Here is a 25,362-nt window from a genome sequence, read left to right on the forward strand (position 1 = left end):
AAGTGACCATGGATCAGCCAGTCAACCTCATGTAGTTCACATCATCATCCTCCTTGTAATCTTAATGATGGTAACCATGGTGATATGATTGCATCATTATAGTGATATATATAGTATGCATAGCAAACACTTATAATTATTGATTTTGTTGATAGTCTAAGTATGCACAGCAATGCATTTTAACACTGGAATGTAGGGTATTGTTCAACAACTGAATGGCACTTTGTGTAAGTTATATTGAAACAATTTATACTGCAAAGCATATATAGCAGCAATATAATAGCAAGAGTTAATGATCCTACTGTTATTAACTCTTGATAATAGCCATGTGGGGCGGTAGCCCATTGTTGTCATTGTATACATATTACAGCTAAACCATAATACACATGCAAAAGCATTATAAATTTCACTTTCATCTTTCAAGTCTTTTGCATAGAATGCAAGAATATAATATCATAATGGAGTAGTATTAAGTGCAGACAGTAAACAGCTATAGATGCAGGCTATATGGATAGGAATGTAGAATGATATTAATAGTACAGCTTGCAGGTATTCCATGCATGCATGCAGTAAAACATTCCATGTCAGGTTATAATATACTGTTGTATTCATCAACCAGTACTCACAGTAACACCCCTAAATACACGATTATGCAATGCCAAAGACAAAGATGGTCTCACTGAAACATTGGAAACATGTATGGAGCTACATGAAAGAAAAAAATTCAGTCCTCAGATGTGACAGGATTAAATAATTAATGATTCAGCTGTGTGGGCATGGCAAACACAAAAATAAAGATTTTGATATCAAATAGTAAGATGTTGCTTGAGCACTCGTTGAACATCATGTGACCCAGCTCACATTGTGTATGTCATGAAATGACACCACAGAGCTGCATGCAGAGTTTGATTAGGTAGATTGCTTGTCAGGAATACTAACCTCATTATACTTAATACAGTGTGTGTATGTTATTACTTGAAATCATTGCAAACTACATGAGGTTTGGTATAAATATACATGTCACCATTACATGAATATAACTACAAAGTAATCCACTTTGGTCAAGCCATGCATAGTTATATGGAGGCTATACTATTAGATTCTATTGGACTCAGTTGACTGTTAAACATTTTATTTGATATGGCAGGTTTTAAAATTCCACCAACATACATGTACCAATGTACAGTAAACTATCAAAAGATGTATTAAAAGTTTCTCCTGGGATCATTTCATCATCATCAGTTCCACCAATCCACACAAGCTTCAATTCACTATAATATCTGCCCATGTTGCAATTGCAGGTCCCTATAGGGATAGTTGTCTAACATGATGCATTATATATGTAGCTATTTTCTACTTGTATATTAAAAATGTTGACCTTAAATCCATGTGCTGAGCCGTTTCTCATGCTGCACATATAGAAACAGTAATGGTTCAAAATTACGTTAGTCAGGCAGCTTAATGCCAAATTTTAGGACTTTCCGGACAAAAGTGTCAATTTTTACATACTTCCTGAGATCTTAACTTCCAAATTTTGGTAGGAGCCATCTCATATCACCTTGGCTCCTACCTCAAAACCCTCTGTGAAATAGGCCTATAGTTGTGTAGCTTAATGGCAAATTTTAAAGAACGTGGACATACTGGAAAAAGCACCAATTTATGTTAATCCATGTCTTTTTTTACAGGACACTTCATACATGTATGGCTTCCTGTGTAAATGGTGATACCCTAATAAAGCAGTCAAGCATGCAACAAGTTATTTAAAACATACTGATAATTTGCTGAAATTGCTCTCACACTATTCAGGGCATAAAAGTTTCCTTTGGGAGTAGGAAGCATGTATAGCCAGATTCTCCCTGGGTAGGTAATTTTGGATGCTACTATGTTTTGCTAATGTATACTAATATGCTATCCCTCTACATGCATAAAGCTATAGTATTACATATGTATCTTGGCCTGGCATTACATAAAGTGTGGCTACAAACCATTGCTTTAAAATCTCAACTTCAATCATGAAATCAGATAGTCAACTACATGCACATATAGCTGCTAAAACTTTATTTACTTCTGTAGTAAGCAACTTATTGACTTATTACATTATATACGACATGCACCTAACATAGATGGACTGATGTACTAAAATAGTTTCATCTGGTACTGCCGATGCATCTCTAAAGACCTCACATATTACCAGAACAAGGAATCTCCACTAAGATGGTTTTCTGTGCACCAATAGAGATTTATTATGATATGCTAAGGAGATATGGATGCAGCAAATGATACTAAGACTCCAAATTTCCAATACTTGAATTGATGTTGGCAAATCGCCATAGTGCATGTATTAGATGTGTGCTGGAATCTACCATGAATAGTGATCAAGGGTATATGGAGCTACAATAATGCTTATGACTATCAACACATTTAAGCATGAAATTTTTCGTGAACTCAGCCTAAAAGTTTCAATGCAGCTATTTTTCAAAGAAATGATAGATCAATGCACCATGTAATCACAAAGAAATAGATTCCAGATCAGTGAACCCCTTGCTAGATGCACTGCTATAGCTGGTACCTTTTCTTGTGCATACAATTGACACAGATGTCACAGTGATTTTTTAACTGCAGGCTTCATCACTTGGTAGAACGCTTGAGTGGCATCTAATACAAGAAAGAGCTTTACACATAATAACATCAAATAGATTTTTCAAGAGCTTGCTTGATAAAGAAAGATAATATATTGTGCATTACCACTATTTCAGTTTACAGGCTGTGATTTTACATCCACCACTTTTAGTAACAATAAGAAATCTATTATAGGATGTGTAGAACTGTTGTGCTACTAATGTGGTGCTTATTTACATGCATGGTTCTCCATCCTATTGCTGTGACAATTATTTTCCTCACTTCACAGATCATTATAATGATCTATGACAAAGGAAGCGAGTTGCACTGCACAAATTAGAAAAAAACAGTTTTGTCACAAACGTAGGACAACAGACCTTATCACAGGATACAGTACTGCTCTGCAATTTGGTGCACCAGTCCACACATTTTATGAGAACAAAATGTGTTTATTCCTGTTTGAAATACTTCACATAGACCTGTTGCTGCAAATGCTTGTACTAAATTAGCAAAGTGCAGATGTAAGAGCCTAAATGGCTGTGGTGCCAGATGCTCAAGTAGAGAAACCAATTGGAAATGCAATAAACTTCAAAAATACTGTAAATGGACTGTTTGACGAGGCTCAGGTACAGTACATGTATGTTAATAATCATTCAATAAGACTCTTACATTTGTTGCATCTTGAATGACTAGTAGCCACTGTACTTGGTGTAAAATGATTGAAAATTTACTGCTGCACAGCATTTTAAGCAAATTTAAGTCATCACTGATTCTAAACTCTTTTCTGACCAAAAGCATTATGCAGCAGGCAAGCAGCATGCAGTATGGCATTTAAAAATTGTGACCGGATTTGCGAAAAGGGGTCTTCCACACACATCCAATTCTATGAATTTGGAGGACCATAACTTAGTTGTCAAAGCACATACAAACCTCAAATTTTCTCCATCAATTAATCTATGTTGGCTCTCACTACAGTCCAAATTGCAAGCCATGCAATAACATATTGTAATCTGAAGTTATGAATCGTCAAAGTTGGTATATCGGATGTGTGTGGAAGACCCCTTTTCGCAAATCCAGTCACTTTGAATCTGCAATTTGAGAGTTTTAGTGTTGATTTCTGGTAAGTAATTCAAAAGGGCATAGCATGAGAACAGTAAAACACAGATCATTATAGTAAAGTACTAGGCGCAACAGGTCATAACAAATCCAATGTTTTTATTTTATCAGCCATGCTGTAGAAAGTTTCGACTACTGGTCCACAGCCTTCTTCGCATCATAGCTATATACAAGTTATGTCCATGCACAATTTAAAGAATTTATTGCATTTATATAAACTGAGAGTAACCATTTCTTATAAACCAAGTATGATTTCCCTTGGGCTGTGTTGGTGAAATAATTAAAAGTATACCACAAAACTCTCTATTAGAGCATTCAATAATTCTCTGAGTGATGGTTTGCTTCCCATACTGAAATTAGATGAAGTGGCTCTTATCAAAAAAAATGAAAGCTATACAGACATAAGTAGTTATGTAAAAAATTGGTGCTTTTGTCCAGAAAGTCCACATCCACTCTCTAAGCCGCCCTATACTAGCTATTTACGGAATTCCCCGGAATTGCTACTGGCTGAAGGGTGGGGCAAGAAATTAGATCCGCTTTTAATTTCATCATAGATAGTGCGTATATAAGGCCACTCCAAATAAATTCTCTGTTTCCCGTCCACCGCCCGCATCTAGTTACTGTCAGCTCTATTATATTCCATTATTCCGTATTCTTCCATTATTTTCCGGTTATTGTTGCATACTGACAGGCTCATTTGAAACCATGTCAGCTCATGTGTCAGCAGTGCTATCAAGTCTGCACAAACTTCACGTTTGTGCTATTTTTGCAATTTCAAAAGGAAGGAACAAACTTAAGCATCAAGGCACACGGTAGTGTGTCGTGCGGCCCAAGAAGCCGGCGCGCCACACCGTAGTATATCAAGACACACGGTAGTGTGTCGTGCGGCCCAAGAAGCCGGCGCGCCACACCGTGAGTATATTGACAGGAAGAACGAAAACGTCATTTTCACACCTTTGTATCTCGGTGATCACTTATCTGATTGGAACCAAATTTGCTACACAGTTGCCTGCCAGCCAAGGGAGTCTACATTCCAAATTTGAAGGAAATCGCTCCAGCCATTTCCGAGATACGAGCTGCCAAAGTTTCGTTTTTTTTTCTTCGTTTTTTTTTTTCTTCTTCTTCTTCGTCTTTTCGCACACTTGCAAAAATTGCTATAACAAGCAAACGCGTACTCCGATCGCCTTGAAATTTGGCACACAGAAAGGGAGTCCAAAGGCGAATCCTAGCATCAAATTTGGTACAAATCCGATGAATGGTTCAGGACTTATGACCGATTATTCGCGTAAAATAAGATCGATTTGTTGTCACGCCTACAGGGTAAACCGCTTCATGGAATGAGTTGAAAATTGCTATGTAGATGGAGTAACCATCGTAGGAGTGCCTTTTAGTGGTTTGAAAGGAATCGAGATAAAGACCACGGAGATATGACACAAAACCCAACCTGTGTCACAATTACGCGATCGATTTTTATGAATGAAAAAGTATTAGTTTTCACGCCTACTAGGCAAACCGCTTAGAGCAATGAGCTGAAAATTGGTGTATAGCTGGAATAATTTTCATAGAAAGTCCTTGCAGTAGTACAGACGAATCGGATTGCAAACCACTGAGTTATGATTCGAAAGCCAACTCCGTGTAGCAAATGCGAGATCGAGATACTCTAATAGAACAGTCACCCTAATAGAGCATTCGGCTAATTTATTTACTCCATTATAGAATTTTATTACATCACAAGTTATTCTGTAGGGAGTTCAGCTGCAAACAGTTAATCTTATAGACAGTTCAGCAAGAAGACAGTCACCATGAGGAGAGTTAAGCAAATATATCACTATAGAGATTCAGAACATTACAAGTCACACTGAAGAAAGTTCAGCTATAAACAAGTCATGCACTGTGTAGAGAATTCAGCTACAATTAAGTCACTCTCTAGAGAATTCAGTTACACAGAATTCAGCTACACACAAGTCACTGTGGAGAGAGTTCAGCTACAAACAAATTACCCTTTAGAGTGATCAGCTACAAACAAAACACTTTGCAGGGTGTTCAACTGCAACAAATCAACCTTTAGAGCGATCAGCAATGAACAAATCAACACAAATCTACCTGTAGAGAGATCAGCTAGAAACAAATCACCCTGTAGAGACATCAGCTAGAAACTAGACACAATGTAAGGAGTTCAGCTACAAGCAATCACCCTGTAGAGAGTTCAGCTAAAACAAATCAACCTGCAGAGAGATCAGCTACAAACAAATCACCTTATAGAGAGTTCAGCTACAAACAGATTACCTGTAGAGAGATCGGCTACAAACAAATCAACCTGCAGAGAGATCAGCTACACACAAATCAACTTGTAGAGAGATCAGCTACAAACAAATCACCCTGTAGAGAGATCAGCTAGAAACTACACACAATGTAAGGAGTTCAGTACAAATAAATCACCCTGTAGAGAGTTCAGCTAAAACAAATCAACCTGCAGCGAGATCAGCTACAAATAAATCACCTTTTATAGACAGTTCAGCTACAAATAAATTACCTTGTAGAGAGATCGGCTACAAACAAATCAACCTGCAGAGAGATCAGCTACACACAATTCAACTTGTAGAGAGATCAGCTACAAACAAATCACCCTGTAGAGAGATCAGCTAGAAACTAGACACAATGTAAGGAGTTCAGCTACAAACAAATCACCGTGTAGAGAAATCAGCTACAAACAAACCAACCTGTAGAGCAATCAGCTAGAAACAAATCACCCTGAAGAGAGGTCAGCTACAAAAATCACCCTGTAGAGATATCAGCTAGAAACAAATCACCCTGAAGAGAGGTCAGCTACAAAAAATCACCTTGTAGAGAGATCAACTACAAACAAAACATTTTGCAGAGAGTTCAGCTACAAACAAATCAACCTTTAGAGCGATCAGCAACAAACAAATCAACCTGCAGAGAGATCATCTAGAAACAAATCAACCTGCAGAGTGATCAGCTACAAACAAATCAGCTTGTAGAGAGATCAGTTACACACAAATCAACCTGTACAGAGATAAGCTAAAAACAAATCAGAGTTCAGCTAAAACAAATCAATCTGCAGAGAGATTAGCTACATACAAATCACCTTATAGATAGTTCAGCTACAAACAAATTACCTTCTAGAGAGATTGGCTACAAACAAATCACCCTGCAGAGAGATCAGCTACACACATTCAACTTGTATAGAGATCAGCTACAAACAAATCACCCTGTAGAGAGATCAGCTCCAACTAGACACAAAGTAAGGAGTTCAGCTACAAGCAAGTTACCCTGTAGAGAGTTCATCTACAAGCAAATCAACCTGCAGAGCAATCAGCTAGAAACAAATCACCCTGAAGAGAGGTCAGCTACAAACAAAACACTTTGCAGAGAATTCAGCTACAAACAAATCAGCTTGTAGAGAGATCAGTTACACACAAATCAACCTGTAGAGAGATAAGCTAGAAACAAATCACCCTGCAGAGAGTTCAGCTACAAGCAAAACACCCTGTAGAGAGTTCAGCAACAAAGAAACCACCATGTAGAGAGTTCAGCTGCAAACAAATCACCTTATAGAGAGTTCAGCTACAAACAAATCACTCTGTAGAGAGATCAGCTAGAAACTGGACACAATGTAAGGAGTTCAGCTACAAGCAAATCACCCTTTAGTAAGTTCAGCTACAAACAAATCAACCTGCAGTGAGATCACCTACAAAAAAGCACCTTGTACAGAGTTCAGCTACAAACAAATTACCCTGTAGAGAGATCGGCTACAAACAAATCAACCAGTTGAAAGATCAGCTACACACAAATCAACTTGTAGAGAGATCAGCTACAAAAAAATCACCCTGTAGAGAGATCAGCTAGAAACTAGACACAATGTAAGGAGTTCAGCTACAAGTATATCACCCTGTAGAGAGTTCAGCTAAAACAAATCAACCTGCAGAGAGATCAGCTACAAATAAATCACTTTATAGACAGTTCAGCTACAAACAAATTACCTTGTAGAGAGATCGGCTGCAAATTAATCAACCTGCAGAGAGATCAGCTACACACAAATCAACTTGTAGAGAGATCAGCTACAAACAAATCACCCTGTAGAGAGATCAGCTAGAAACTAGATACAATGCAAGGAGTTCAGCTACAAGTAAAATCACCCTTTAGTGAGTTCAGCTACAAACAAATCAACCTGCAGTGAGATCACCCACAAAAACGCACTTGTACAGAGTTCAGTTACAAACAAATCACCCTGTAGAGAGATCAGCAACAAAGAAACCACCATGTAGAGAGTTCAGCTGCAAACAAATCACCCAGTAGAAAGATCAGCTAGAAGAAGTTACCTTGTAGAGAGTTCACTTACAAAGAAACCATCATATAGAGAGTTCAGCTACAAAGAAATTATCCCGTAGAGAGTTTAGCTAGAAGAAGTCACCTTGTAAAGAGTTTAGCTACAAAGAAACCATCATGTACAGAGTTCAGCTACAAAGAAACCACCTGTACAGAATTCAACTACAAACTGATCACCCTGTATAGAGATCAGCTAGAAGAAGTTACCTTGTAGATAGTTCAGCTACAACAATTCACCCTGTAGAAAGATCAGCTAGAAGAAGTCACCTTGTAGAGTGTTCAGTTACAAAGAAACCATCATGTAGAGAGTTCAGCTGCAAACAAATCACCCTGCAAAGAGTTCAGCTACAAAAAAATCACCCTGTTGAGAGTTCAGCTAGACGAAGTCACCTTATAGAGAGTTCAGCTACAAAGAAACCATCATGTAGAGAGTTCGGCTACAAAGACACCACCATGTAGAGAGTTTAGCTGCAAACAAATCACCTGTAGAGAGTTCAGCTAGAAACAAAATATCCTGTAGAGAGATCAGCTAGAAGAGGTTACCTTGTAGAGAGTTCAGCTACAAAGAAACCATCCTGTATATAGTTCAGCTACATTTCAAGTCACCCAGTAGAGAGATCAGCTGCAAAAAATATCCTGTGGGGAATAATGGGCATGTAATAAATATATGTATATAATTTGTATAATTACTAATAAAATCAAAAATAATTTAAGTACTAAAATTCTTCTTTAAGTTCTTTTCTTCTTGCTGTGTTAAAGAAAAAAACACATGGGTTAAAAAAGCCCCAAAGCCAGCCATAGGCCGGCTTTGCAGTATACAAATACAAAAAGAAGTGATATCTAATCAAAAACAGCCAAGCTGTAAAAAAAAGGTGCGGCCCCCAAAAAGGCCATGGTGAAAAAAGATGTGAAATCCAAGGTGGCGGCCAAGAAATGGCTGTGATGGTAGGTTAATGGTTACATTTTAATAACGACAATTCAGGTGAATTTTGTGCCGCTTGGTCTTGGCACCAAATTCACCTGAATTGTTGTTATTAAAATGTAACCATTAACCTACCATCACAGCCATTTCTTGGCCGCCACCTTGGATTTCACATCTTTTTTCACCATGGCCTTTTTGGGGGCCGCACCTTTTTTTTACAGCTTGGCTGTTTTTGATTAGATACTTATATGCAGCTTTTATGGTTGTGCAAGGCAAATAATGGCTTGAAAAGCTGCCAATCTTATAATGCACCTATCAATGTTATCCCCCACCTCCCCCCTCCCGGGCGTAGTGGGGGAAATGGTGGGGATTTGACTTTGAAAAATCAAATTCTCCACCCACTGGGGAACAACTACTGGTCAAATCTCCATGTAGTATCGCTGGAATAAACTTTAGGAAACAGATCAATTCTTATAGCTCGCAAGCTAAAGCAAACACCTAAAATTTCGAACGGTCAAATGCCCCACTAGTGGGGCAAAATTTCTGATCAAATCGGCGAAAATCCCCCACTAATCCCTTAGTAAGCCCGGGAGGGGGGTAGTGGGGCTTAACATTGATAGGTGCATAATGAATAATGGAAATGAACCGCCCGCCCGCATGCAAATATGCTTGAGTTCAGGACGGGTAACAGAGAATTTATTTTGAGTGGCCTAATATAGATAGTTTCAAAACTTTACTGAACAGATACTATAATTCATATTTGTAATTGTGTTTGTAAATTAGCTCCATGCCCCAGGTGGGCTCTGCTAATCAAATCATGTACTATCTATGATTTCATTATGTCATTGTTACGAGCATTGTGATCATTATGTCATTGTGAGAAAATTGCGGTTCTAGCTGCAACCGCGAGCCACATGATCAGTGAAAGGTTTTCCCAGCCTAGGGTTTTCCCATACGTAGTTGTAGATATTTCCCTTACATTGATCAGGATCGAGTCATTTTGCTACGGTTGCGATTTATCCAACCACTATATAATTCACAGCTATTCTCAGGTACTTCAGTATATAGTTGTACAGTTCGCATTCGTGTTGCCTTACATTACAATGGTGGAGAGTAGTGATAGCGAGTGGGACTCGGAGTGGGAAGATGATATTTTGGGTGGTAGCGAAGTGATTGCAAGCGGTTCGTCCGCCGCCAAAGTTATTGCGTCCTCCTTGGTCCCAGATGTAGCCACTATTGCAAAAGAATTTACTTGCGTCATTTGCCATGATTTGTTCGAGAGGGCACACACGTTAACATGTTCACACTCCTTCTGTGAAGAATGCATCTCTGGCTGGTTGGACGAGAACAACAGTTGCCCTACATGTAGAAAACCTGTCAGCACGCCGCCCGTTCCCACAAGGGTACTCGATAGTGCCATCAAGAAATTGACTGAATGCTGTCCTGAACTTCAAGCTCTTACAGAGCAAATTGTAGCTGCAAGTCGACAAGCGCGCGCGCATGATACAAATGATGACGACAACGACGATGATATTACCAACCTGCTTGCAGATTTTCGGGCAGCAAGCGTTGCATCTCCTCCGTTGCACTCTTGCAGGTGCGGTGGGGACTTTTATTGTGACTGCAGTGAAAGACATAATGATGATGCATACAATGGCTTGATGGGCTTTTACTGGGGAGCACGTGGTCACTGCTACAATTGTGGTAAGGTTGTCATAAAATTCCTTTATAATTATAATACTGTTACCTTTTTTGCTTGTAGGAGATCCGCACCACTGGGCAAATGGTTGTCCGGACCGGCTACACTGACTCTAATGTAACTCAATACGTATTATTATCATGACTTTTATTATTGTCACATCATTATCATATTTATATGTTTACAATTGCAAAACTCATCTGCATGCAATGACTAGTAATTTGTAATAAATAAGTATGGTATATAGCATTAGTATGACTTTAGTCACAGTGATGGATCACTGATATATGAGTGTTGAGAGATTTCTGTAACATCCAAATAAAAATGATTGTTTTTGAATGTGACAGCTGCCTATCAATTAAAACCATCACATTCCAAAGGATGGAAGCCACTTAGTGCCTAACAACAAAATTTCCTTCCAATCAGTATTCTTAGAAATAAAGTATGCTTTGCACACAAAAACTGAATAATGTTGTCATCAGAGTAAATTTTGGGGCCAAAAGTGTGCACTGCGACACTGTTTTTGTGTGCATAGTACACTTCACTATTTAGAATGTGTGTGTCTATGTTACACCCCTGTGTCCTTTTATATCACATATGTGAGCATGATGCATTGATGAAATGGCCAGATCTAGATATCCTATTTCTGTGTGTGCATAACTGCATATTATTTACAACCTCATGCATGCAGCTTTCTTGGTTAGTGGGCGGTCATGAAAGGTGATAATCCACACTTGTGTGTATGTATTGAGTGAGTGCAGTATATAGTGTCATGCAGTGTATACCAGTGGCGTAGCTAAGGTGGGTACTGGTAGGGCACAGGCCCAACCAATCAGTTCCAGTGCCCTACCAACTCAGGTACTGGCTGTACGTAGCTAGCTATAGCTAAATTGTGCGATACGAGGTGCAATATTATTATTATTATTATTGGGGGCACAGGTAAGAAGGCAAAGCCTGTAAAAACCTGATCTAAACAATCAAACTACTACAAAAATAACTATACAATATCATACTGGTAATCATAATAAAATCTATCTAGGTGTGTCTTAAAACAAGTTGGTTGAATTAACATTAACATAATCATGTGGGAGTCCATTCCAATCATTTATAATTCTTACTGAATAAAAGTGATGGCATGGTAAGCAGGTAGCATGTGGTTTGTAGATCTTTAAACTATGATCTCTTGTTATAGAAGATGATCGAAGGGTAAATAAGGATGAGCTATCCATGTCCAGCATGTTATGAAATAGTCTGTATGTGAAAATTAAGTCCCCTCTACGACGTCGATATCTGAGAGATGGTAAGTTTAGGTGATTTAATCTGTCAACAATATGAAGCCTCCTACAGCTATACGTAACTAATAATAATTATTATTATATAAACAAAACCATTCGTACAGCTAGTGTCCTACTAGAGATGACAAATTTTAGCTGCAAAATGCCATCAAATTGAATCTCAGCGTGTAATTTTCAAAAATTTTCCTGGGGGGCATTCCCTCAGACCCCCTAGCTGCAGCATGCTTCGCATTCTGATTGCTGAGTACAATGGTATCCTTCTGGGCTAGCTACGCCACTGGTGTATACTGCATGTGTGCATGCAAGTTTCTGTCTGGTTTAAGTTGGTGCAATCATGCTAAATCCAATTAGATTGTTCACCACATCAAAGGGGGATTGAATATCCTTTTTGATGTAGTTTGAGTTTGACACCAACTCTGAAAGTGTAGTCTGTCAGGTCACTCTAAACTGCCATCAATCTGTAATAAAGTGTTCCTTTTATAGACCCCCAAACAAAGAGGTCCGAAGTGTAAAAGACCATGCATGCACCAGTATTACAACAACTTATCCTAACATACCCATCTGGCTGGCTGATGACCCAATATCAACTGGGAAAATATTTGTACACAAGACTCTGCATATCCTCTCACTCTAAGTGATACAGTTCTTGATTTTTTACAGAAATATTTTTTTCACTCAAATAGTGAACTTTATACCAGAGCAAACTTTGGATGTATTTAACTAATAGACCATCACTAATCCATTGTTGTAATCAGTGGCAATTCTAGACCTGACCTACAAGGGGGCCAAGTAGGAAACAACATGACTATTGTTGTATGGCTGTAAAATAAAGTAGAATTTCAGAGGGTTCTGGGGGTGCTATTCCCAGCAGCTGCAGGATTTTTGCAATTTGAAGGCTTGAAAACAGCCTAAAATTTATACCAAAAACAAGAAAAATGCTAAAAATAACAACGCCAATCTATACTGCAATTTTCCCCAAAGTGTTTTAAAAAGTTATTTTTCAGCGGGGGGCCATGGCCCCCCTTAGAATTGTCTATGGTTGTAATTCTTGGTAATTCCATAGTAGGTACTACAAGTTTAACAGCAGGTTAAACAGGGTTAACTAGCAGGTCAACAGCACTAGACATCCATCCCTACTAAGGCGCTTCCAACACAGCACATTCCCTTATGAGGTATCCATCTGGTTACTATGGCAGCATTCAACATTGCACATTCCTTAAAGCATTTGTACCAGAGAGGACAGCTTGGTTGGGAAGGTAAACAAGTTATAGATGGGGTTTGGACCCCAGAGGAGGTGTTGGTAAACACATTCCTAGATAGAACATAAAGGGACTTGCCAGCATCTTCACTCTATTGTGTTACTTGGCAAGTGCAAGAAGTTTCAGGAGTTCGTATCTCTGAATCTGCTTCAAGACCACCAGACTTGAGAATGTCAGAAGAAGAAGCTGTTAATCCAGTCTCGAGTAGCTTCTCAGCTGAAACAATTCAGTAGATTGCAGGAGATGTGGCACTGATTCTTCAATCCTCCCCATCAGCTACAAGCCCTTTGGGTGGCCTTATCTCACAGGGACCTGACTCATGCAGGGTTTACACCATGGTAGGAGACCCAGGGCCATCATCAAGACCATCCGACATGAGCTCAGCCAGTGGAGGTAAGCCCTATAATGTAATCTAGTTACCAACCTATAGAGCTCCAATTTGCAAGTCCTGACAGCTAGGAGTAGTTTGCATTCTTGTGCAGTCAGTTTGGGCAATTTGTCCCTCCAGCATTTACTATGTTAGAACTTTTACATTGAAGCAGACAAGAATGCTTAATTATTGGCCACCGGATTACCCTCCTTTTTCTAAAGCAGCAAACCCAGTACATGTGTCTAACATTTTGATGGGTCAGCACCCACAGCAAGAGGTCACACCAGAGGCGGATGCTTTTGTAGTTAAGTGTTATATATGGCACAGAAGCTGGTAGACATCAACTACCAGTTCCAAGCAGCAGAAGCTAATTGACATTTAGCTTCCAGCAGTATAGACCGGCATTCATCAGCCTTAGACAAAGGCAACAGAACTAGTCAAATGTTAAGCTTAATTATCAAGCAGCTTACTTAGCAAAACTAACAAACAAAATTTGAGAGCAACTATCACTACCAGTCAGTAACCTCAGTAGCCATTGGCCACTAAATGGCTCATTAGTATACCTGCAAGGACCCACAGGTCCACTGTACCAAGGCAGCAACTCACGTGTGTGTATCTTTTTGCAGGAGCAGCCCTGGAATCTTGGCCGTCATTGCCTATTAATCCACTGCTAGTACCATCCATTCCCTCATCTCTACTCAGCAGTGCTGGCACATCTGATGTACTACCCAGTACCCCAGCACCCTCAATGGTTGTGGCAGAAGGAATGCTCCTTCTTCCAATTAAGCTGGTTGAAAAAGTCAGGTGATGGGAATTCGTGGACCTGTCTTCACTACTCAAAGAGAATGCTTCCCAACCAGCTGAACTAACAGTCAATGCCGCTGGACAGTGGATACTCTCTGATTCAGGACAGAGAAAGAAAAAGAGTCATATCACAGATATACTGTCATGGATCCAGGCCTTTTCCAGGTTCATGGCAGTATCACTTTCTGATAACATGCAATACTACCAAAGAGGAAGCGACAGGGTTGGCAGCCCACCTACACCTAGATCTACAGCTGTCCAGATAAGGATTTTTGAGAATGGGCAGCAGCCAAGTCCTTAAGGAAGTGGGGGGAGCTGAACTTCCCCATATATGGACAATGTCTAGCAGCCCAACAAATACAGATGTGGCTTCTGCCTGCTACAGCTAAAGCACCACACAACGAGGCAATAGCAAGAAAGAGGGCTACACCATATTCAATTCCTGCTGTGTGTTTAAAGTTGAATTTCAAAGGATACTGTGATCAACAACCATGCCAGTTTGCCCACAAGTACTATCATTGTGGAAGACCACACCAGGGAAAAGACTGCAAATCCCCAGCTGGAAAGTAATAGCCTCACTAAAGGGCAATGGACTGATTAACTTTATGCTACTCATGATTAAATAGTTCATTTGTTTTTGTTTTTTCCAATAACATGATTATACATAAAGGAAATTAAATATCGCTTATATGTAGATAGTTGTATATAAGCCTTTGAAGTGTTTGCTCTTGGGTGATCCCCTGATATAGGTCTATATAATAGCCCAGCCTTAGTAATATTTCACACCTTTTAATCCCATTAGCATTCACTTATAAAGGGCCAGCATTTCCATCTTGGGGTGTGATCAGTCACTGCTTGGTCCTTTCACATTACAGGCTTGCAGCTGAATCTATCTCTCTTCAAGAGTGGTATGGTGAATGATGGCAGTTACTATTACACTGAAGACCTACTAGCTCTGAGTAGTCACCAAGGGGCAGCAGGTGGTTCATCCTTGTATGCTAATAGTCACTCTCTTTTAGTGTTGGAGAGCTGGAGGAAGCTGCTAACACACCACCCAGACAGAATGTATGTTAAGTGGAATTGCAGAAGGCTTCCAGATTGGCTTTGATAGGACACATCATCTGCTGAAAGCATCTGAAAATATGCCATCCAAAGTGCCGTCAGTTATCTCAGTATACCTGTCCAGAGAGGTATCTCTCAACAGAATGATAAAGCTTCCTAAAGGAGTTTATCCCCAAGATGTTCACATCTGCAGCCCACTGGGTACTATTCCAAAAAGAACAAACCAGGAAAGTGGAGATTAATTGTGGACCTATCCTCTCCTACGGATCATAGTATAAATGATGGTATCTCTCTCCAATTGTCCAGTTTATCATATGCTTTTATTGACCATCTATCCTCCATAATACTGCATGAACACCAGGGTTGCTTTCTTGTTACAGCGGAAATCAAGGAAGCTTACAGAATGCTTCCCATCCATCCTGAAGACCAACCTCTCCTTGGAGTATGTTGGAAGGACTCAGTGTGTATTGACAGTGCACTGCCTTTTGGCTTGAGCAGCCCCCAATTTTTTTTCTGTTGTGGCTGACACAGTACAGTGCACATGAATCCTTCAGAGCAAGGGAATCAATAATAGCCTCCATTACCTGGATAACTTCATTCTCATAGCCAGACAAGAAGACAAGGCTACCCTCCAGAAGACAAAACTGGTATCCTTATTTGCGGAGTTAGGAGTTCCACTAGAACTATCCAAACTTGAAGGTCCATCCCAGTGTTTGACCTTCCTTGGCATAGAGGTAGACACAGTGGTACTGCAGCTCAGACTACCAGAGGAAAAGTTAATCATGCTCAAAGAGCTGTTATGGGACTGTGTTGATAGGTGTTGCATTCTGAAGAAGTCCATTTGCAAGAAAGACCTTCAGCAAATATTGAGCTTTCAGGTACTACACTATAGTAACGTCAATGGCTTCTGTTGCTGGTTATGGTTGGACAAGAAAGAGTGAATCCAGTTAAATGTATCTCTAGTGATTCCATAGTACTTCAATTATAACAATAATAGTCTGTGAGAAACCTACATAATCAAATGCCTTGCTAAAGTCCAGCAGTATGCAGCCAGTTTGACCTTTATTGTTCTCAACATACTCTCAACCAACCAATTTGGCTTCTGCCAAAAACATTCTACTAATGTTCAATTGTTGCTAACTGTTCATCACAACTTAGCTAAGTTAAACATGAGTAGATAATGTGTTCTACATAACAAAGAGGTGAGCAAATTTGCCCTATGTCACTTAAGGGAGCTGAAAACAAGAGTTAAATCTTCAGAAAACAACTTTAAAAATTTAGCAAAGGTGTGGTCAGGTCCTGTTTAGTTATTCCAGAGGCCTGCAAAATTGATTTTAGGAATATTAGGGAAAGAGAAACTCCAATGCTTTGCAGGTCTTCATCATTTTTGTCTGGTGTAAAGATGGTACAGAAGTGCTCATTCAAAATCTCTTCTGTACCTTGACTTGTGGTATAGAATTTAACATTCTTTTCTAAGAAAGGTATACCAGTGTGATCAGATCTAAAGACTTGATGTGTACTTACAAGTACAAGAAAAAATAAAATAGAGTAGGGACTAGGTGTGCGTCAAATATGCCAGCATAATATAAAGCATAATAGGCTGGAGTGCTGGAGTGCTATGCCAGCATAGTGCTAGCATATTAGGTGGATATTTCAAACTATGGAGCTTATTTCAATGAAAATAGATAAATACTCCCTAATAGAGCAGTCAGTGAAAATGCCAACTGCAATTTGTACATAGCACAGGCTTAGATCAATACTCTCTAATAGAACAGTCACTTTGTAGTAAAATACTGTAATAAAGCATTCACTGATTAAATTTTCCAGCATTATTATGAGAAATGTTGCCAACCTAGGGGCATAATGCAAGCATAATGGGAACACTGAAGAGCATAATAGGTGAAAATTCCTAAAAGCATTTGGGCAAAATTTTGAACATATTTGACTCAGGCCTAGTAGTAGTACCACTGCGTAGCACAGTAGGGATATTCACTTCTTATTGTTTTACAGTACCACTCCGATCCAGCTTGTTTCTGTGCTTTTATTGCAGTGGTACAACATTGTCCCTACTCTAGTTTAAAATTCCTGATTTTTAAAATACTTGTAAAAGTTTTTTGCAAGTTCATTACCTCAGAGAGAACACACAAAGCAATAAATACCCTTTAAATACTAACGCTATGTGTTACACAGGATTTATGTAACAAAATCTCTAACAAGAAAGCAGTAAATAGTGTTCATCAAAGCAAACAAAAATGTGTTTAGAAATAAATGCAAGCAGTTGAACTTACCCAGTTAACTTCGCTAAAAGCAATTATCTTACACGTGTATAGCTAGTTCTTGGCGATGTTCATGCAACAGTTCACAGAACTGAACAGATCAACTTCAGTGAACTTCAACCTGAACATGTGTCACTTATTCCGACATTCATTTACAATTACTTTTTGTCAAAAGACTGGCATGGGTTGTCCAAAAACACAAGCCTCCCCACAAACACATACATACAGTAGCACAAGACATTACAAAAACAATGAAACTGTTAGGACTACGTATACAAGAACAAAACAACAGGATTGTACATTATTGCACACCTTAATATGAATACACAACAAAAATCAGAAAAGAAAATGATGGAGGACTGAAAGGAATAAGGATGACTATTTAACGTAATCTGCAGAATGTCATGAGGTATGGTGTTCCACAAAATTAACTGTTGACAAAGAAAGAATAACAGAAAGAATTAATAGAAGAAGCAGCAGGCCAAATAGATACAGAATGAGACTTGTTCATGCATACACCCATAGATGGAAGCCCTACTATCAGTGGAGAACCTTGATGATATATAGTGGCTGGTAAAAAGAAGACAATATCACACATATTGTACCAAAGGTTTCTTCTTAAGCTGATTCTATAAACATTTCTGTGAAGGAAGTAGGGTTATAGCTGTATAGCCACTTTTCTGTTGCACTTGCCTGAATACATCAGGCAGGCAGAAGGCAGTAGAAAATTACATTACTTTTTCTTAAAATTCTGTAACAAATTCATGGAAATGTTTCAGGTTGATTTGAAGGCACTTTGGATTTGATTTTACCTAACCAATACTACCATGTCATAGTGACAGGAAATTGAGACAGGTTTTGGGGTGATATTATATCATGGACCATGCCCAAACCTTGCATGCTTGTCCCTACTATACAGTATGTAACCTTTTCCTCTTACCATAAGAGGCAGTCTTATGTGTGCATGTACGTGTGTGTATGTGTGTGTGTGTGTGTGTGTGTACTAAGAATGTTAAAAATCAAATGGACCCTTTCCTGGTTAATTATCAGCTAAAAGGGAAGGAGCTAGGTTGGGGTGTTAAATTCTTTTGCAGTGGCATGTCTTCAAGAAAAAAATAAGGGTGATAATTTTGTACATGTTCCTGCTATTCTTTGCCACGCTTAGTTGCTGTTTTTAAAAAATAAATGCCTATATATGTGATGACTGAAATTAGTCTTAATGTCACGCATGAAACAATTATAACTTTTGCAATTCACCATGTCACCCTTAATATAGTTATGCACTTGTTGGATTATTAGAATTTGTTGTAATTTGACTAAGAGTTGTAATCACTGTATGCCTAATTGATAGCTTCAAATGCCTTAATTTAATTATTTTGGTCTTGTCCTCCAAGAGTCTGGCCCTTGATGCTATAGCTATAAAACCTTGCTAAGTTTAAGAAATTTAGTTGTGAATGGAGGCATATATTCCAACTCACATCAAGACTGGAGTTAAAACTGACAACATCTACAACAAATTTAGCCACAACAGCTATTATAGGAATCATTTTCAAAAGCAGCAATATGTAAGAAGTGTATGAATATACATGAAGGTATAGCTATAGCTATGGTATATATTCAGGAGCAGATCCAGGAGCTGGCAAGGGGAGGGGCACAAACAAGTTAAGTTGTAGGTGGTTGGGGAGAGCCAGATTCTCTTGTTAGTTGCATTTTTGAAGCAGCAAAATAATCTTAGTAGTGTCCCACTGTTACTTTATACGGGAAGTTCTAACTTAGCAGAACCTCTAAAGTTATACGCTAAGTAACTACTTATAATTCTGCTAAAATCTTATAGCAGAATATTAATTGTCGCTATTGAGTTTTGCCATTTTGGCATTTTCAAATGGTTGTGAAGTCTTAAAAGCTGTTTAAAGGCACTGAATGTCACAACAGCAGCACGATAAATATTTTTAGAGGCACTTAGTATGCACAAAAGTGCTGGGTGACAATTTCACAGTTAGTTTGACTTTGGTTTGCTTTGGTTTCAGGTGAATTTGTAATAAATGCTAGTAAAATGTGCATATTTTCATGAGCTTTATAAATTAATCTTGACCTGACATAAAATTTAGCATTTCAATCAGAAGTATGTAGCTAAGATGGCACTCAATGATTATGGATGATATAATTTAGTTACATCTATGTTGGAACAATTAGGATGGGACACTCTTTAAAAAGGTGCATGATAACAAGACTACAAACACTACTTAAAATTTTACACAATGACTATGCTCTCGAAATCCCACATCACTATCTCCACCCAACAAGACACACCAGACAGTATCACCTCCAACACTTCATTATTCCAAATTTATCTACTGTAACATATCAACAGAGCTTCTACTCAAAAAAATTAATGAATGGAACAACCTACCCATGCACTGCAATAATCGAACATGATGATTTGAACTTATTTACTGATAACTTACTAACGTTACTATATACTATAGACTCCTAAATCATTGTGGCTATAGCTAATACTTTTGTAAATGCTTTTTTTTCCTGGGCACATCAGCAGAGCTGCCTCCCCAGTAAATAAAACAAAGAAATAAATGTATGGCCGACTGACTCCTCCACAAGGTGACGCGGAGTACTTGATTTCAGTTCACACTTAATTTTTTCTCTGTATCATATGATTACATCATTAGTGACTAAACTTTACCATAAAATGATATTAATTGTGCTGCATTGCATGCAGTATCTTAGCTAATAATATAGTAAAACAAAACCAAGTGTGTTAAATGTAACAGCAGCTATATATAGCTCTTTCTGAGCCAAGTATATCTTCTTGGTCATGGCTAAAAATCTATAGGTTTTGTTATGGTATAGTATATAACTATTGCAAGAACACATTATGTGGGTTTTTAAACTAAGAATTTAACATAGTGTACCTCTACTGTAAAGCACTAGGAAAAGTACAAGTGTCAAAAATTCTAGTCTGATGGGAATGAGCAGAACATCACATCAGGTACACAACAGCTTGTACAGTACTCCCATAAGCTAAAAACTTCCAAGGCAAAAATAAATATGATCCATGCATATTAAATGAATTCCGTAATTAAGGCATTCATAGCTTGTCACTTAATGAATTGTTGGTCAAATTATGAATCATGGGAATCACACGGGTATGTATACATTGTGGAACTCCATGGCTTATCCATATTTACATAACAAAATAGGCCTGTGTCAAATATGCCAGCATAATAAAAAGCATAATATATAGGCTGGAGTACTATACCAGCATAATGCTAACATATTAGGTGGATATTTCCAACTATGGAACTTAATTCCATGAAAATAGATCCATACTCCCTCCCCAATAGAGCAGTCAGTGGAAACTGCAAACTGCAATAGAGCACTCAAATGTATTGTAAATGGATCAATACTCTCTATTAGAACAGTCACATTGCAGTGAAAAACTCTAATAGAGCATTCACTGACTAAAATATTCCAAGATAATAAGGAAAGTTGCTAACCTAGAAGCATAATGCAAGCATAATGGGAGCACTGAAAAGCATGATAGGTGAAAATTTTGGGAAATTCGAAATTCTGAAAGCATTTTGGGCAAAATTTTGAGTATATTTGACTCAGGCTTACAACAGAATCTAGTGCGTCTTTTTCAATTATCATGCATAATATTCAAGCGTTAGGCATTCCTGAGGGGAGCATATTATAATTATATATATAGTGGGTCCCCAATTGCAAGTGTTTACTATTACATGCATCGCAGTCATTTGTCTATTGTGATGACACAAAGTTAAATTAATGCTAGATATCCGATATTCAATAATCTCAAAAGGATCTTGATTTATTATTTATACCTGGTCCATCAATACTACAATCTTTTCTTCAAGACATCCAAATTTGTGCTTCCATCAAAAGTTCACCTCAGAGTATAATATACCATACAATATCCCTATATCCTCCATACCTTGTCATGGAGGAGACACTACGAACTTAATTATTTGAAAAATCACTTCTATGCAAAGAGATTCCAGACAATGAAATGCCTCACTTGTACAAATGGTTTACTGTACATGCTCCTCACCACTGTGACTACACCACTGACTACAAGACAAGACTAATGAAACTTTGGGATTCTACCACTGATGTATATACACACAAGATGGCAATAAATAACATTTTTTCTATCTGACCTGCAGGTAAACTCCACCATGCACATGACAGCTCCACCATTAGCATCATGAACTATTACCAATTATACCAAGACTTTTTGGTACAGCAGATTTATCAAGACTTCTAATGAGATAGTTATCTATGGAATCAATTTTTTAAACAGTACAGTGGAACCTCAGTTATCCAAACCCAACCAGGGGCGGTCCATAAGTCTGAAAAGTCCGTATCTCTGAAACTGTGTGCAAATAACCTTAAAATAGCATGAACTTTTTAAAAATTATCAACTACCCTAGTAGAACAGTCACTGCTCTAATAGTAAATAGAGCAGTCACTGCTCTAATAGTAAATAGAGCAGTCATTCCGTAATTCAGTAAACCAAAATTCCGGATAAGTGGGGTCCAGATAACTGAGGTCCCACTGTAGTTCCTTTGTCATGCACTTTTGCCCTCAATGTACTCCTGTATATATCCCATATTATATCCATAGTTTAATATAACGTTAACTGATTATTTTTGCATACATATATTTTGTACATTTATATCCAGTGTAAGTCACTGGTAGGCCCTTAGAATCACCTCTGTCAATCACACATTCCCACACATGTATGCTATTTGCACCAGCTGACATGTGATAAAATTAACTACGTAACTAGTCCAATACTGCCAGATCAATTTTTCTCATGAAATTTGTTAGCAATAGCTTGCTTCAGTTCATTCATACTATCCAATGCCATTTTTGGTTGATAAGACTGTATTACAGACACTGGCACCATTCCACCCAAGTCGACAAGACGCACTGAATGTAAGACACACTTGTTCGGATCTCCATCTACACGCATGAACAGTTGTCCCGATATGTGCTTGACCGCTCGTACTGGTACGCTCTGAGGAGGGTAATCAGGATGCTCAATGCTTGGACCCATCATGTAGGCACCAAAATCACACTCATCTTCACCACCGTACACGGAAACTACGTCTCGTTCAGAAATAATCCCAAGCAAAGCACCGTGAATCACTTCATAGGCAAGAATGTATTTGTCTGCCTGTTGTATAACTTTGAGCTCTTTAATTGGTTTCTTTTTTAAGAATTTGTCACGTAATCCTCCTGGGGTCACGTATCGCCTGGCGGTAGCTGGCGGAATGTTCAGTTCAGCTTCTACATAGAGCATTCTCCCTTGATCGGTGTCTCTGTACCTAATAATAACCCCGGCCTTGTTCTTCACTTCCATCCAGTCCGTCTCTTTTATAAGGGCCAGTACTTTATCGCGATGGTCGCATATCATCTGCCAGTAATCAGTGGACAATCCTTCCGCCATTGTGCACGTGACCTTTGGAGTACTGGGGCGTGGTACGGCACTCACGTGACACCTTAAATTTATAGATGGCCAAGTGGTTCATTGGTGGACCCAGTCTATCCGCGAAAACCAGTGCACAGACTAAAAGTACACTTTCCTGAAATCTCTCTGACTCCCCTAAACTTGAGTATGCACATGCCACCATGGATAGTACGTACGTAGAATATACTATCTACTGTATGATGCCACCACCAGAGATGCCAACTTCTCAACAATTTCAGGAGTGAGACCTCAAACATTACCAGCAATGTGGACTAGACTCAAATGCAGCTCCATGATTTCTGGTAGTGGTCGCTGCATGCTCAATTGCCATAGCCAAAGAGTGAGACTCACACCTAATGTATAGGAGTTGGCAGTATTATGGTCTAGATCAGGGCGAGTCCACACCTAATAAATGTTGGAGAAAGTGCAAAGACGTGCTGCTAGATATGTAAAAGGAGAGTATACATACCAGTGTTATGGAGATGCTAAATGAGTTATAATGGGAATCACTTGAATCATGTAGGGACCAGTTTAGTTTTAGCATGTCCTATAACATCCTAAAACAGAACATCCCTCTACATACTCCAGAGTTTCACTCCCAGACATCACAATATCAACTGCAAACCAGATCAAGCCACATGTTCAGATTAACTGGATATTGTTCTGCATGCGGCAATACAAACACCTACAAGTACTCCTTCTTAATGTCATCACCAAGATCATGAAACTCTTTGCCACACCACATTGATTGTCAAATGCACCACATTGCACAGCAGAATCTTTCAGATTATCATTATGAAACTATTACTATGGGCTTTGTAGTTAGCTATATCTGTGTATGATCTTCATTTTTGAAGTTTTCACAGTATTGATAAGTAATAATATCCCCTCAGACCTGCAGGTAGCTGCATGCAGAGTTACACAACAAGACTGTAGCATGCCGACAGAAGTCCATAAAGACATGATCATGACAGCACTATAATATGTATTATATGCATATTAATGTTAACTCTATAACTACAGTAGGTAGCTATAGCTAGCTTAAATTATTGACACTTTTTCTGCAATGTTGCCACATAATGCATTACTGCGTGCATGTCAGCACGATGTTCACCAACCAGCTGAACATGCAATTTGCAGGTTTATTTCTCCTGAGGGTGTTTTTAAAAAGACTTCCAGTTAACTGATCTCTGTTCCTGATAATTATGCAGTTGCATGCAGGCCTTTGCTGGGCACCTTTTTTACCAGAAGTTGCATGCATGCTTGCTAAGCTACTAAATAACAAAGCTATATATAAAGTCTTAGTTATATATATACAGTCCGGATTTTATAACTGGATATGGCAGATGATCTCAAAGTTGGAACTAAAATTTGAGTTACAAATTAAGGGAGTCAATTATATATTTCAAGTCTAATTAATATAGGGATATGTGACTGGATTTTGGAAAAACGATCCAAATCGCACATTAGAAGTTTCGAGATAAAACGGTTTTAAAGAATTGAAGCCAGCATAACTCTCCAAGGCCAGCAAGCACGCGTATAAAATTTACACAGAAGATGCCGGCATCAATCTGTTAAGCTTACCTATCGGGCCACGTCCAGTACTTGTAGCTGTAGAGTTTTCCGCCAAAAAAGATAGAAAATCTGAGCAGTTGGACGAGCGAAGTAGTATCACGAGTGCTCACAAAGGGGTGGAGGGTAGGGGGTGGCGGGTAGGGCAAGAGATAGACCTAAAAACATGATGGAGGCAGACCACGATTGGAGTCCAGACACGAGATTACAGGGCTGTGCTGGCTCCTTAGTGGCTGATATGTAGCAAAATCAACAGAGAAAACGTCTGGCCAACATTATAAGGCTGTCCACCAGTAAACCATTGATTCTTGCCAAGCCAGGTCCTTCACAAGGTCTGAAACCGCCATTTGAGCACTCCACACCACCCAGAAAAGACGTCTGTTAAAACCAGCCTCGAGTAGTTTGAGTAGTACTGAGGGTCAAAACTAGTAGTACGATAGTGTGGCTATCCACTGGTGGTGTTAGTTTGATTTTTCCTGATGTGCGATTTGGATCGGTTTTGTAAAATC

General features: G+C 38.7%; 1 protein-coding gene across 1 annotated transcript; it reads right to left on the reverse strand.

Annotated features, from left to right (window-relative positions):
* Positions 1 to 22,612: 22,612 nt before the first annotated feature.
* LOC136264937 (stAR-related lipid transfer protein 5-like) lies at positions 22,613 to 23,260 on the reverse strand. The gene has a single exon (XM_066059703.1). It carries the CDS (start codon positions 23,258 to 23,260, stop codon positions 22,613 to 22,615), a length of 648 nt encoding a protein of 215 aa, XP_065915775.1.
* Positions 23,261 to 25,362: the final 2,102 nt, after the last annotated feature.

This window comes from Dysidea avara, chromosome 8 (assembly GCF_963678975.1).
Source record: "Dysidea avara chromosome 8, odDysAvar1.4, whole genome shotgun sequence".
NCBI lineage: Eukaryota > Metazoa > Porifera > Demospongiae > Dictyoceratida > Dysideidae > Dysidea > Dysidea avara.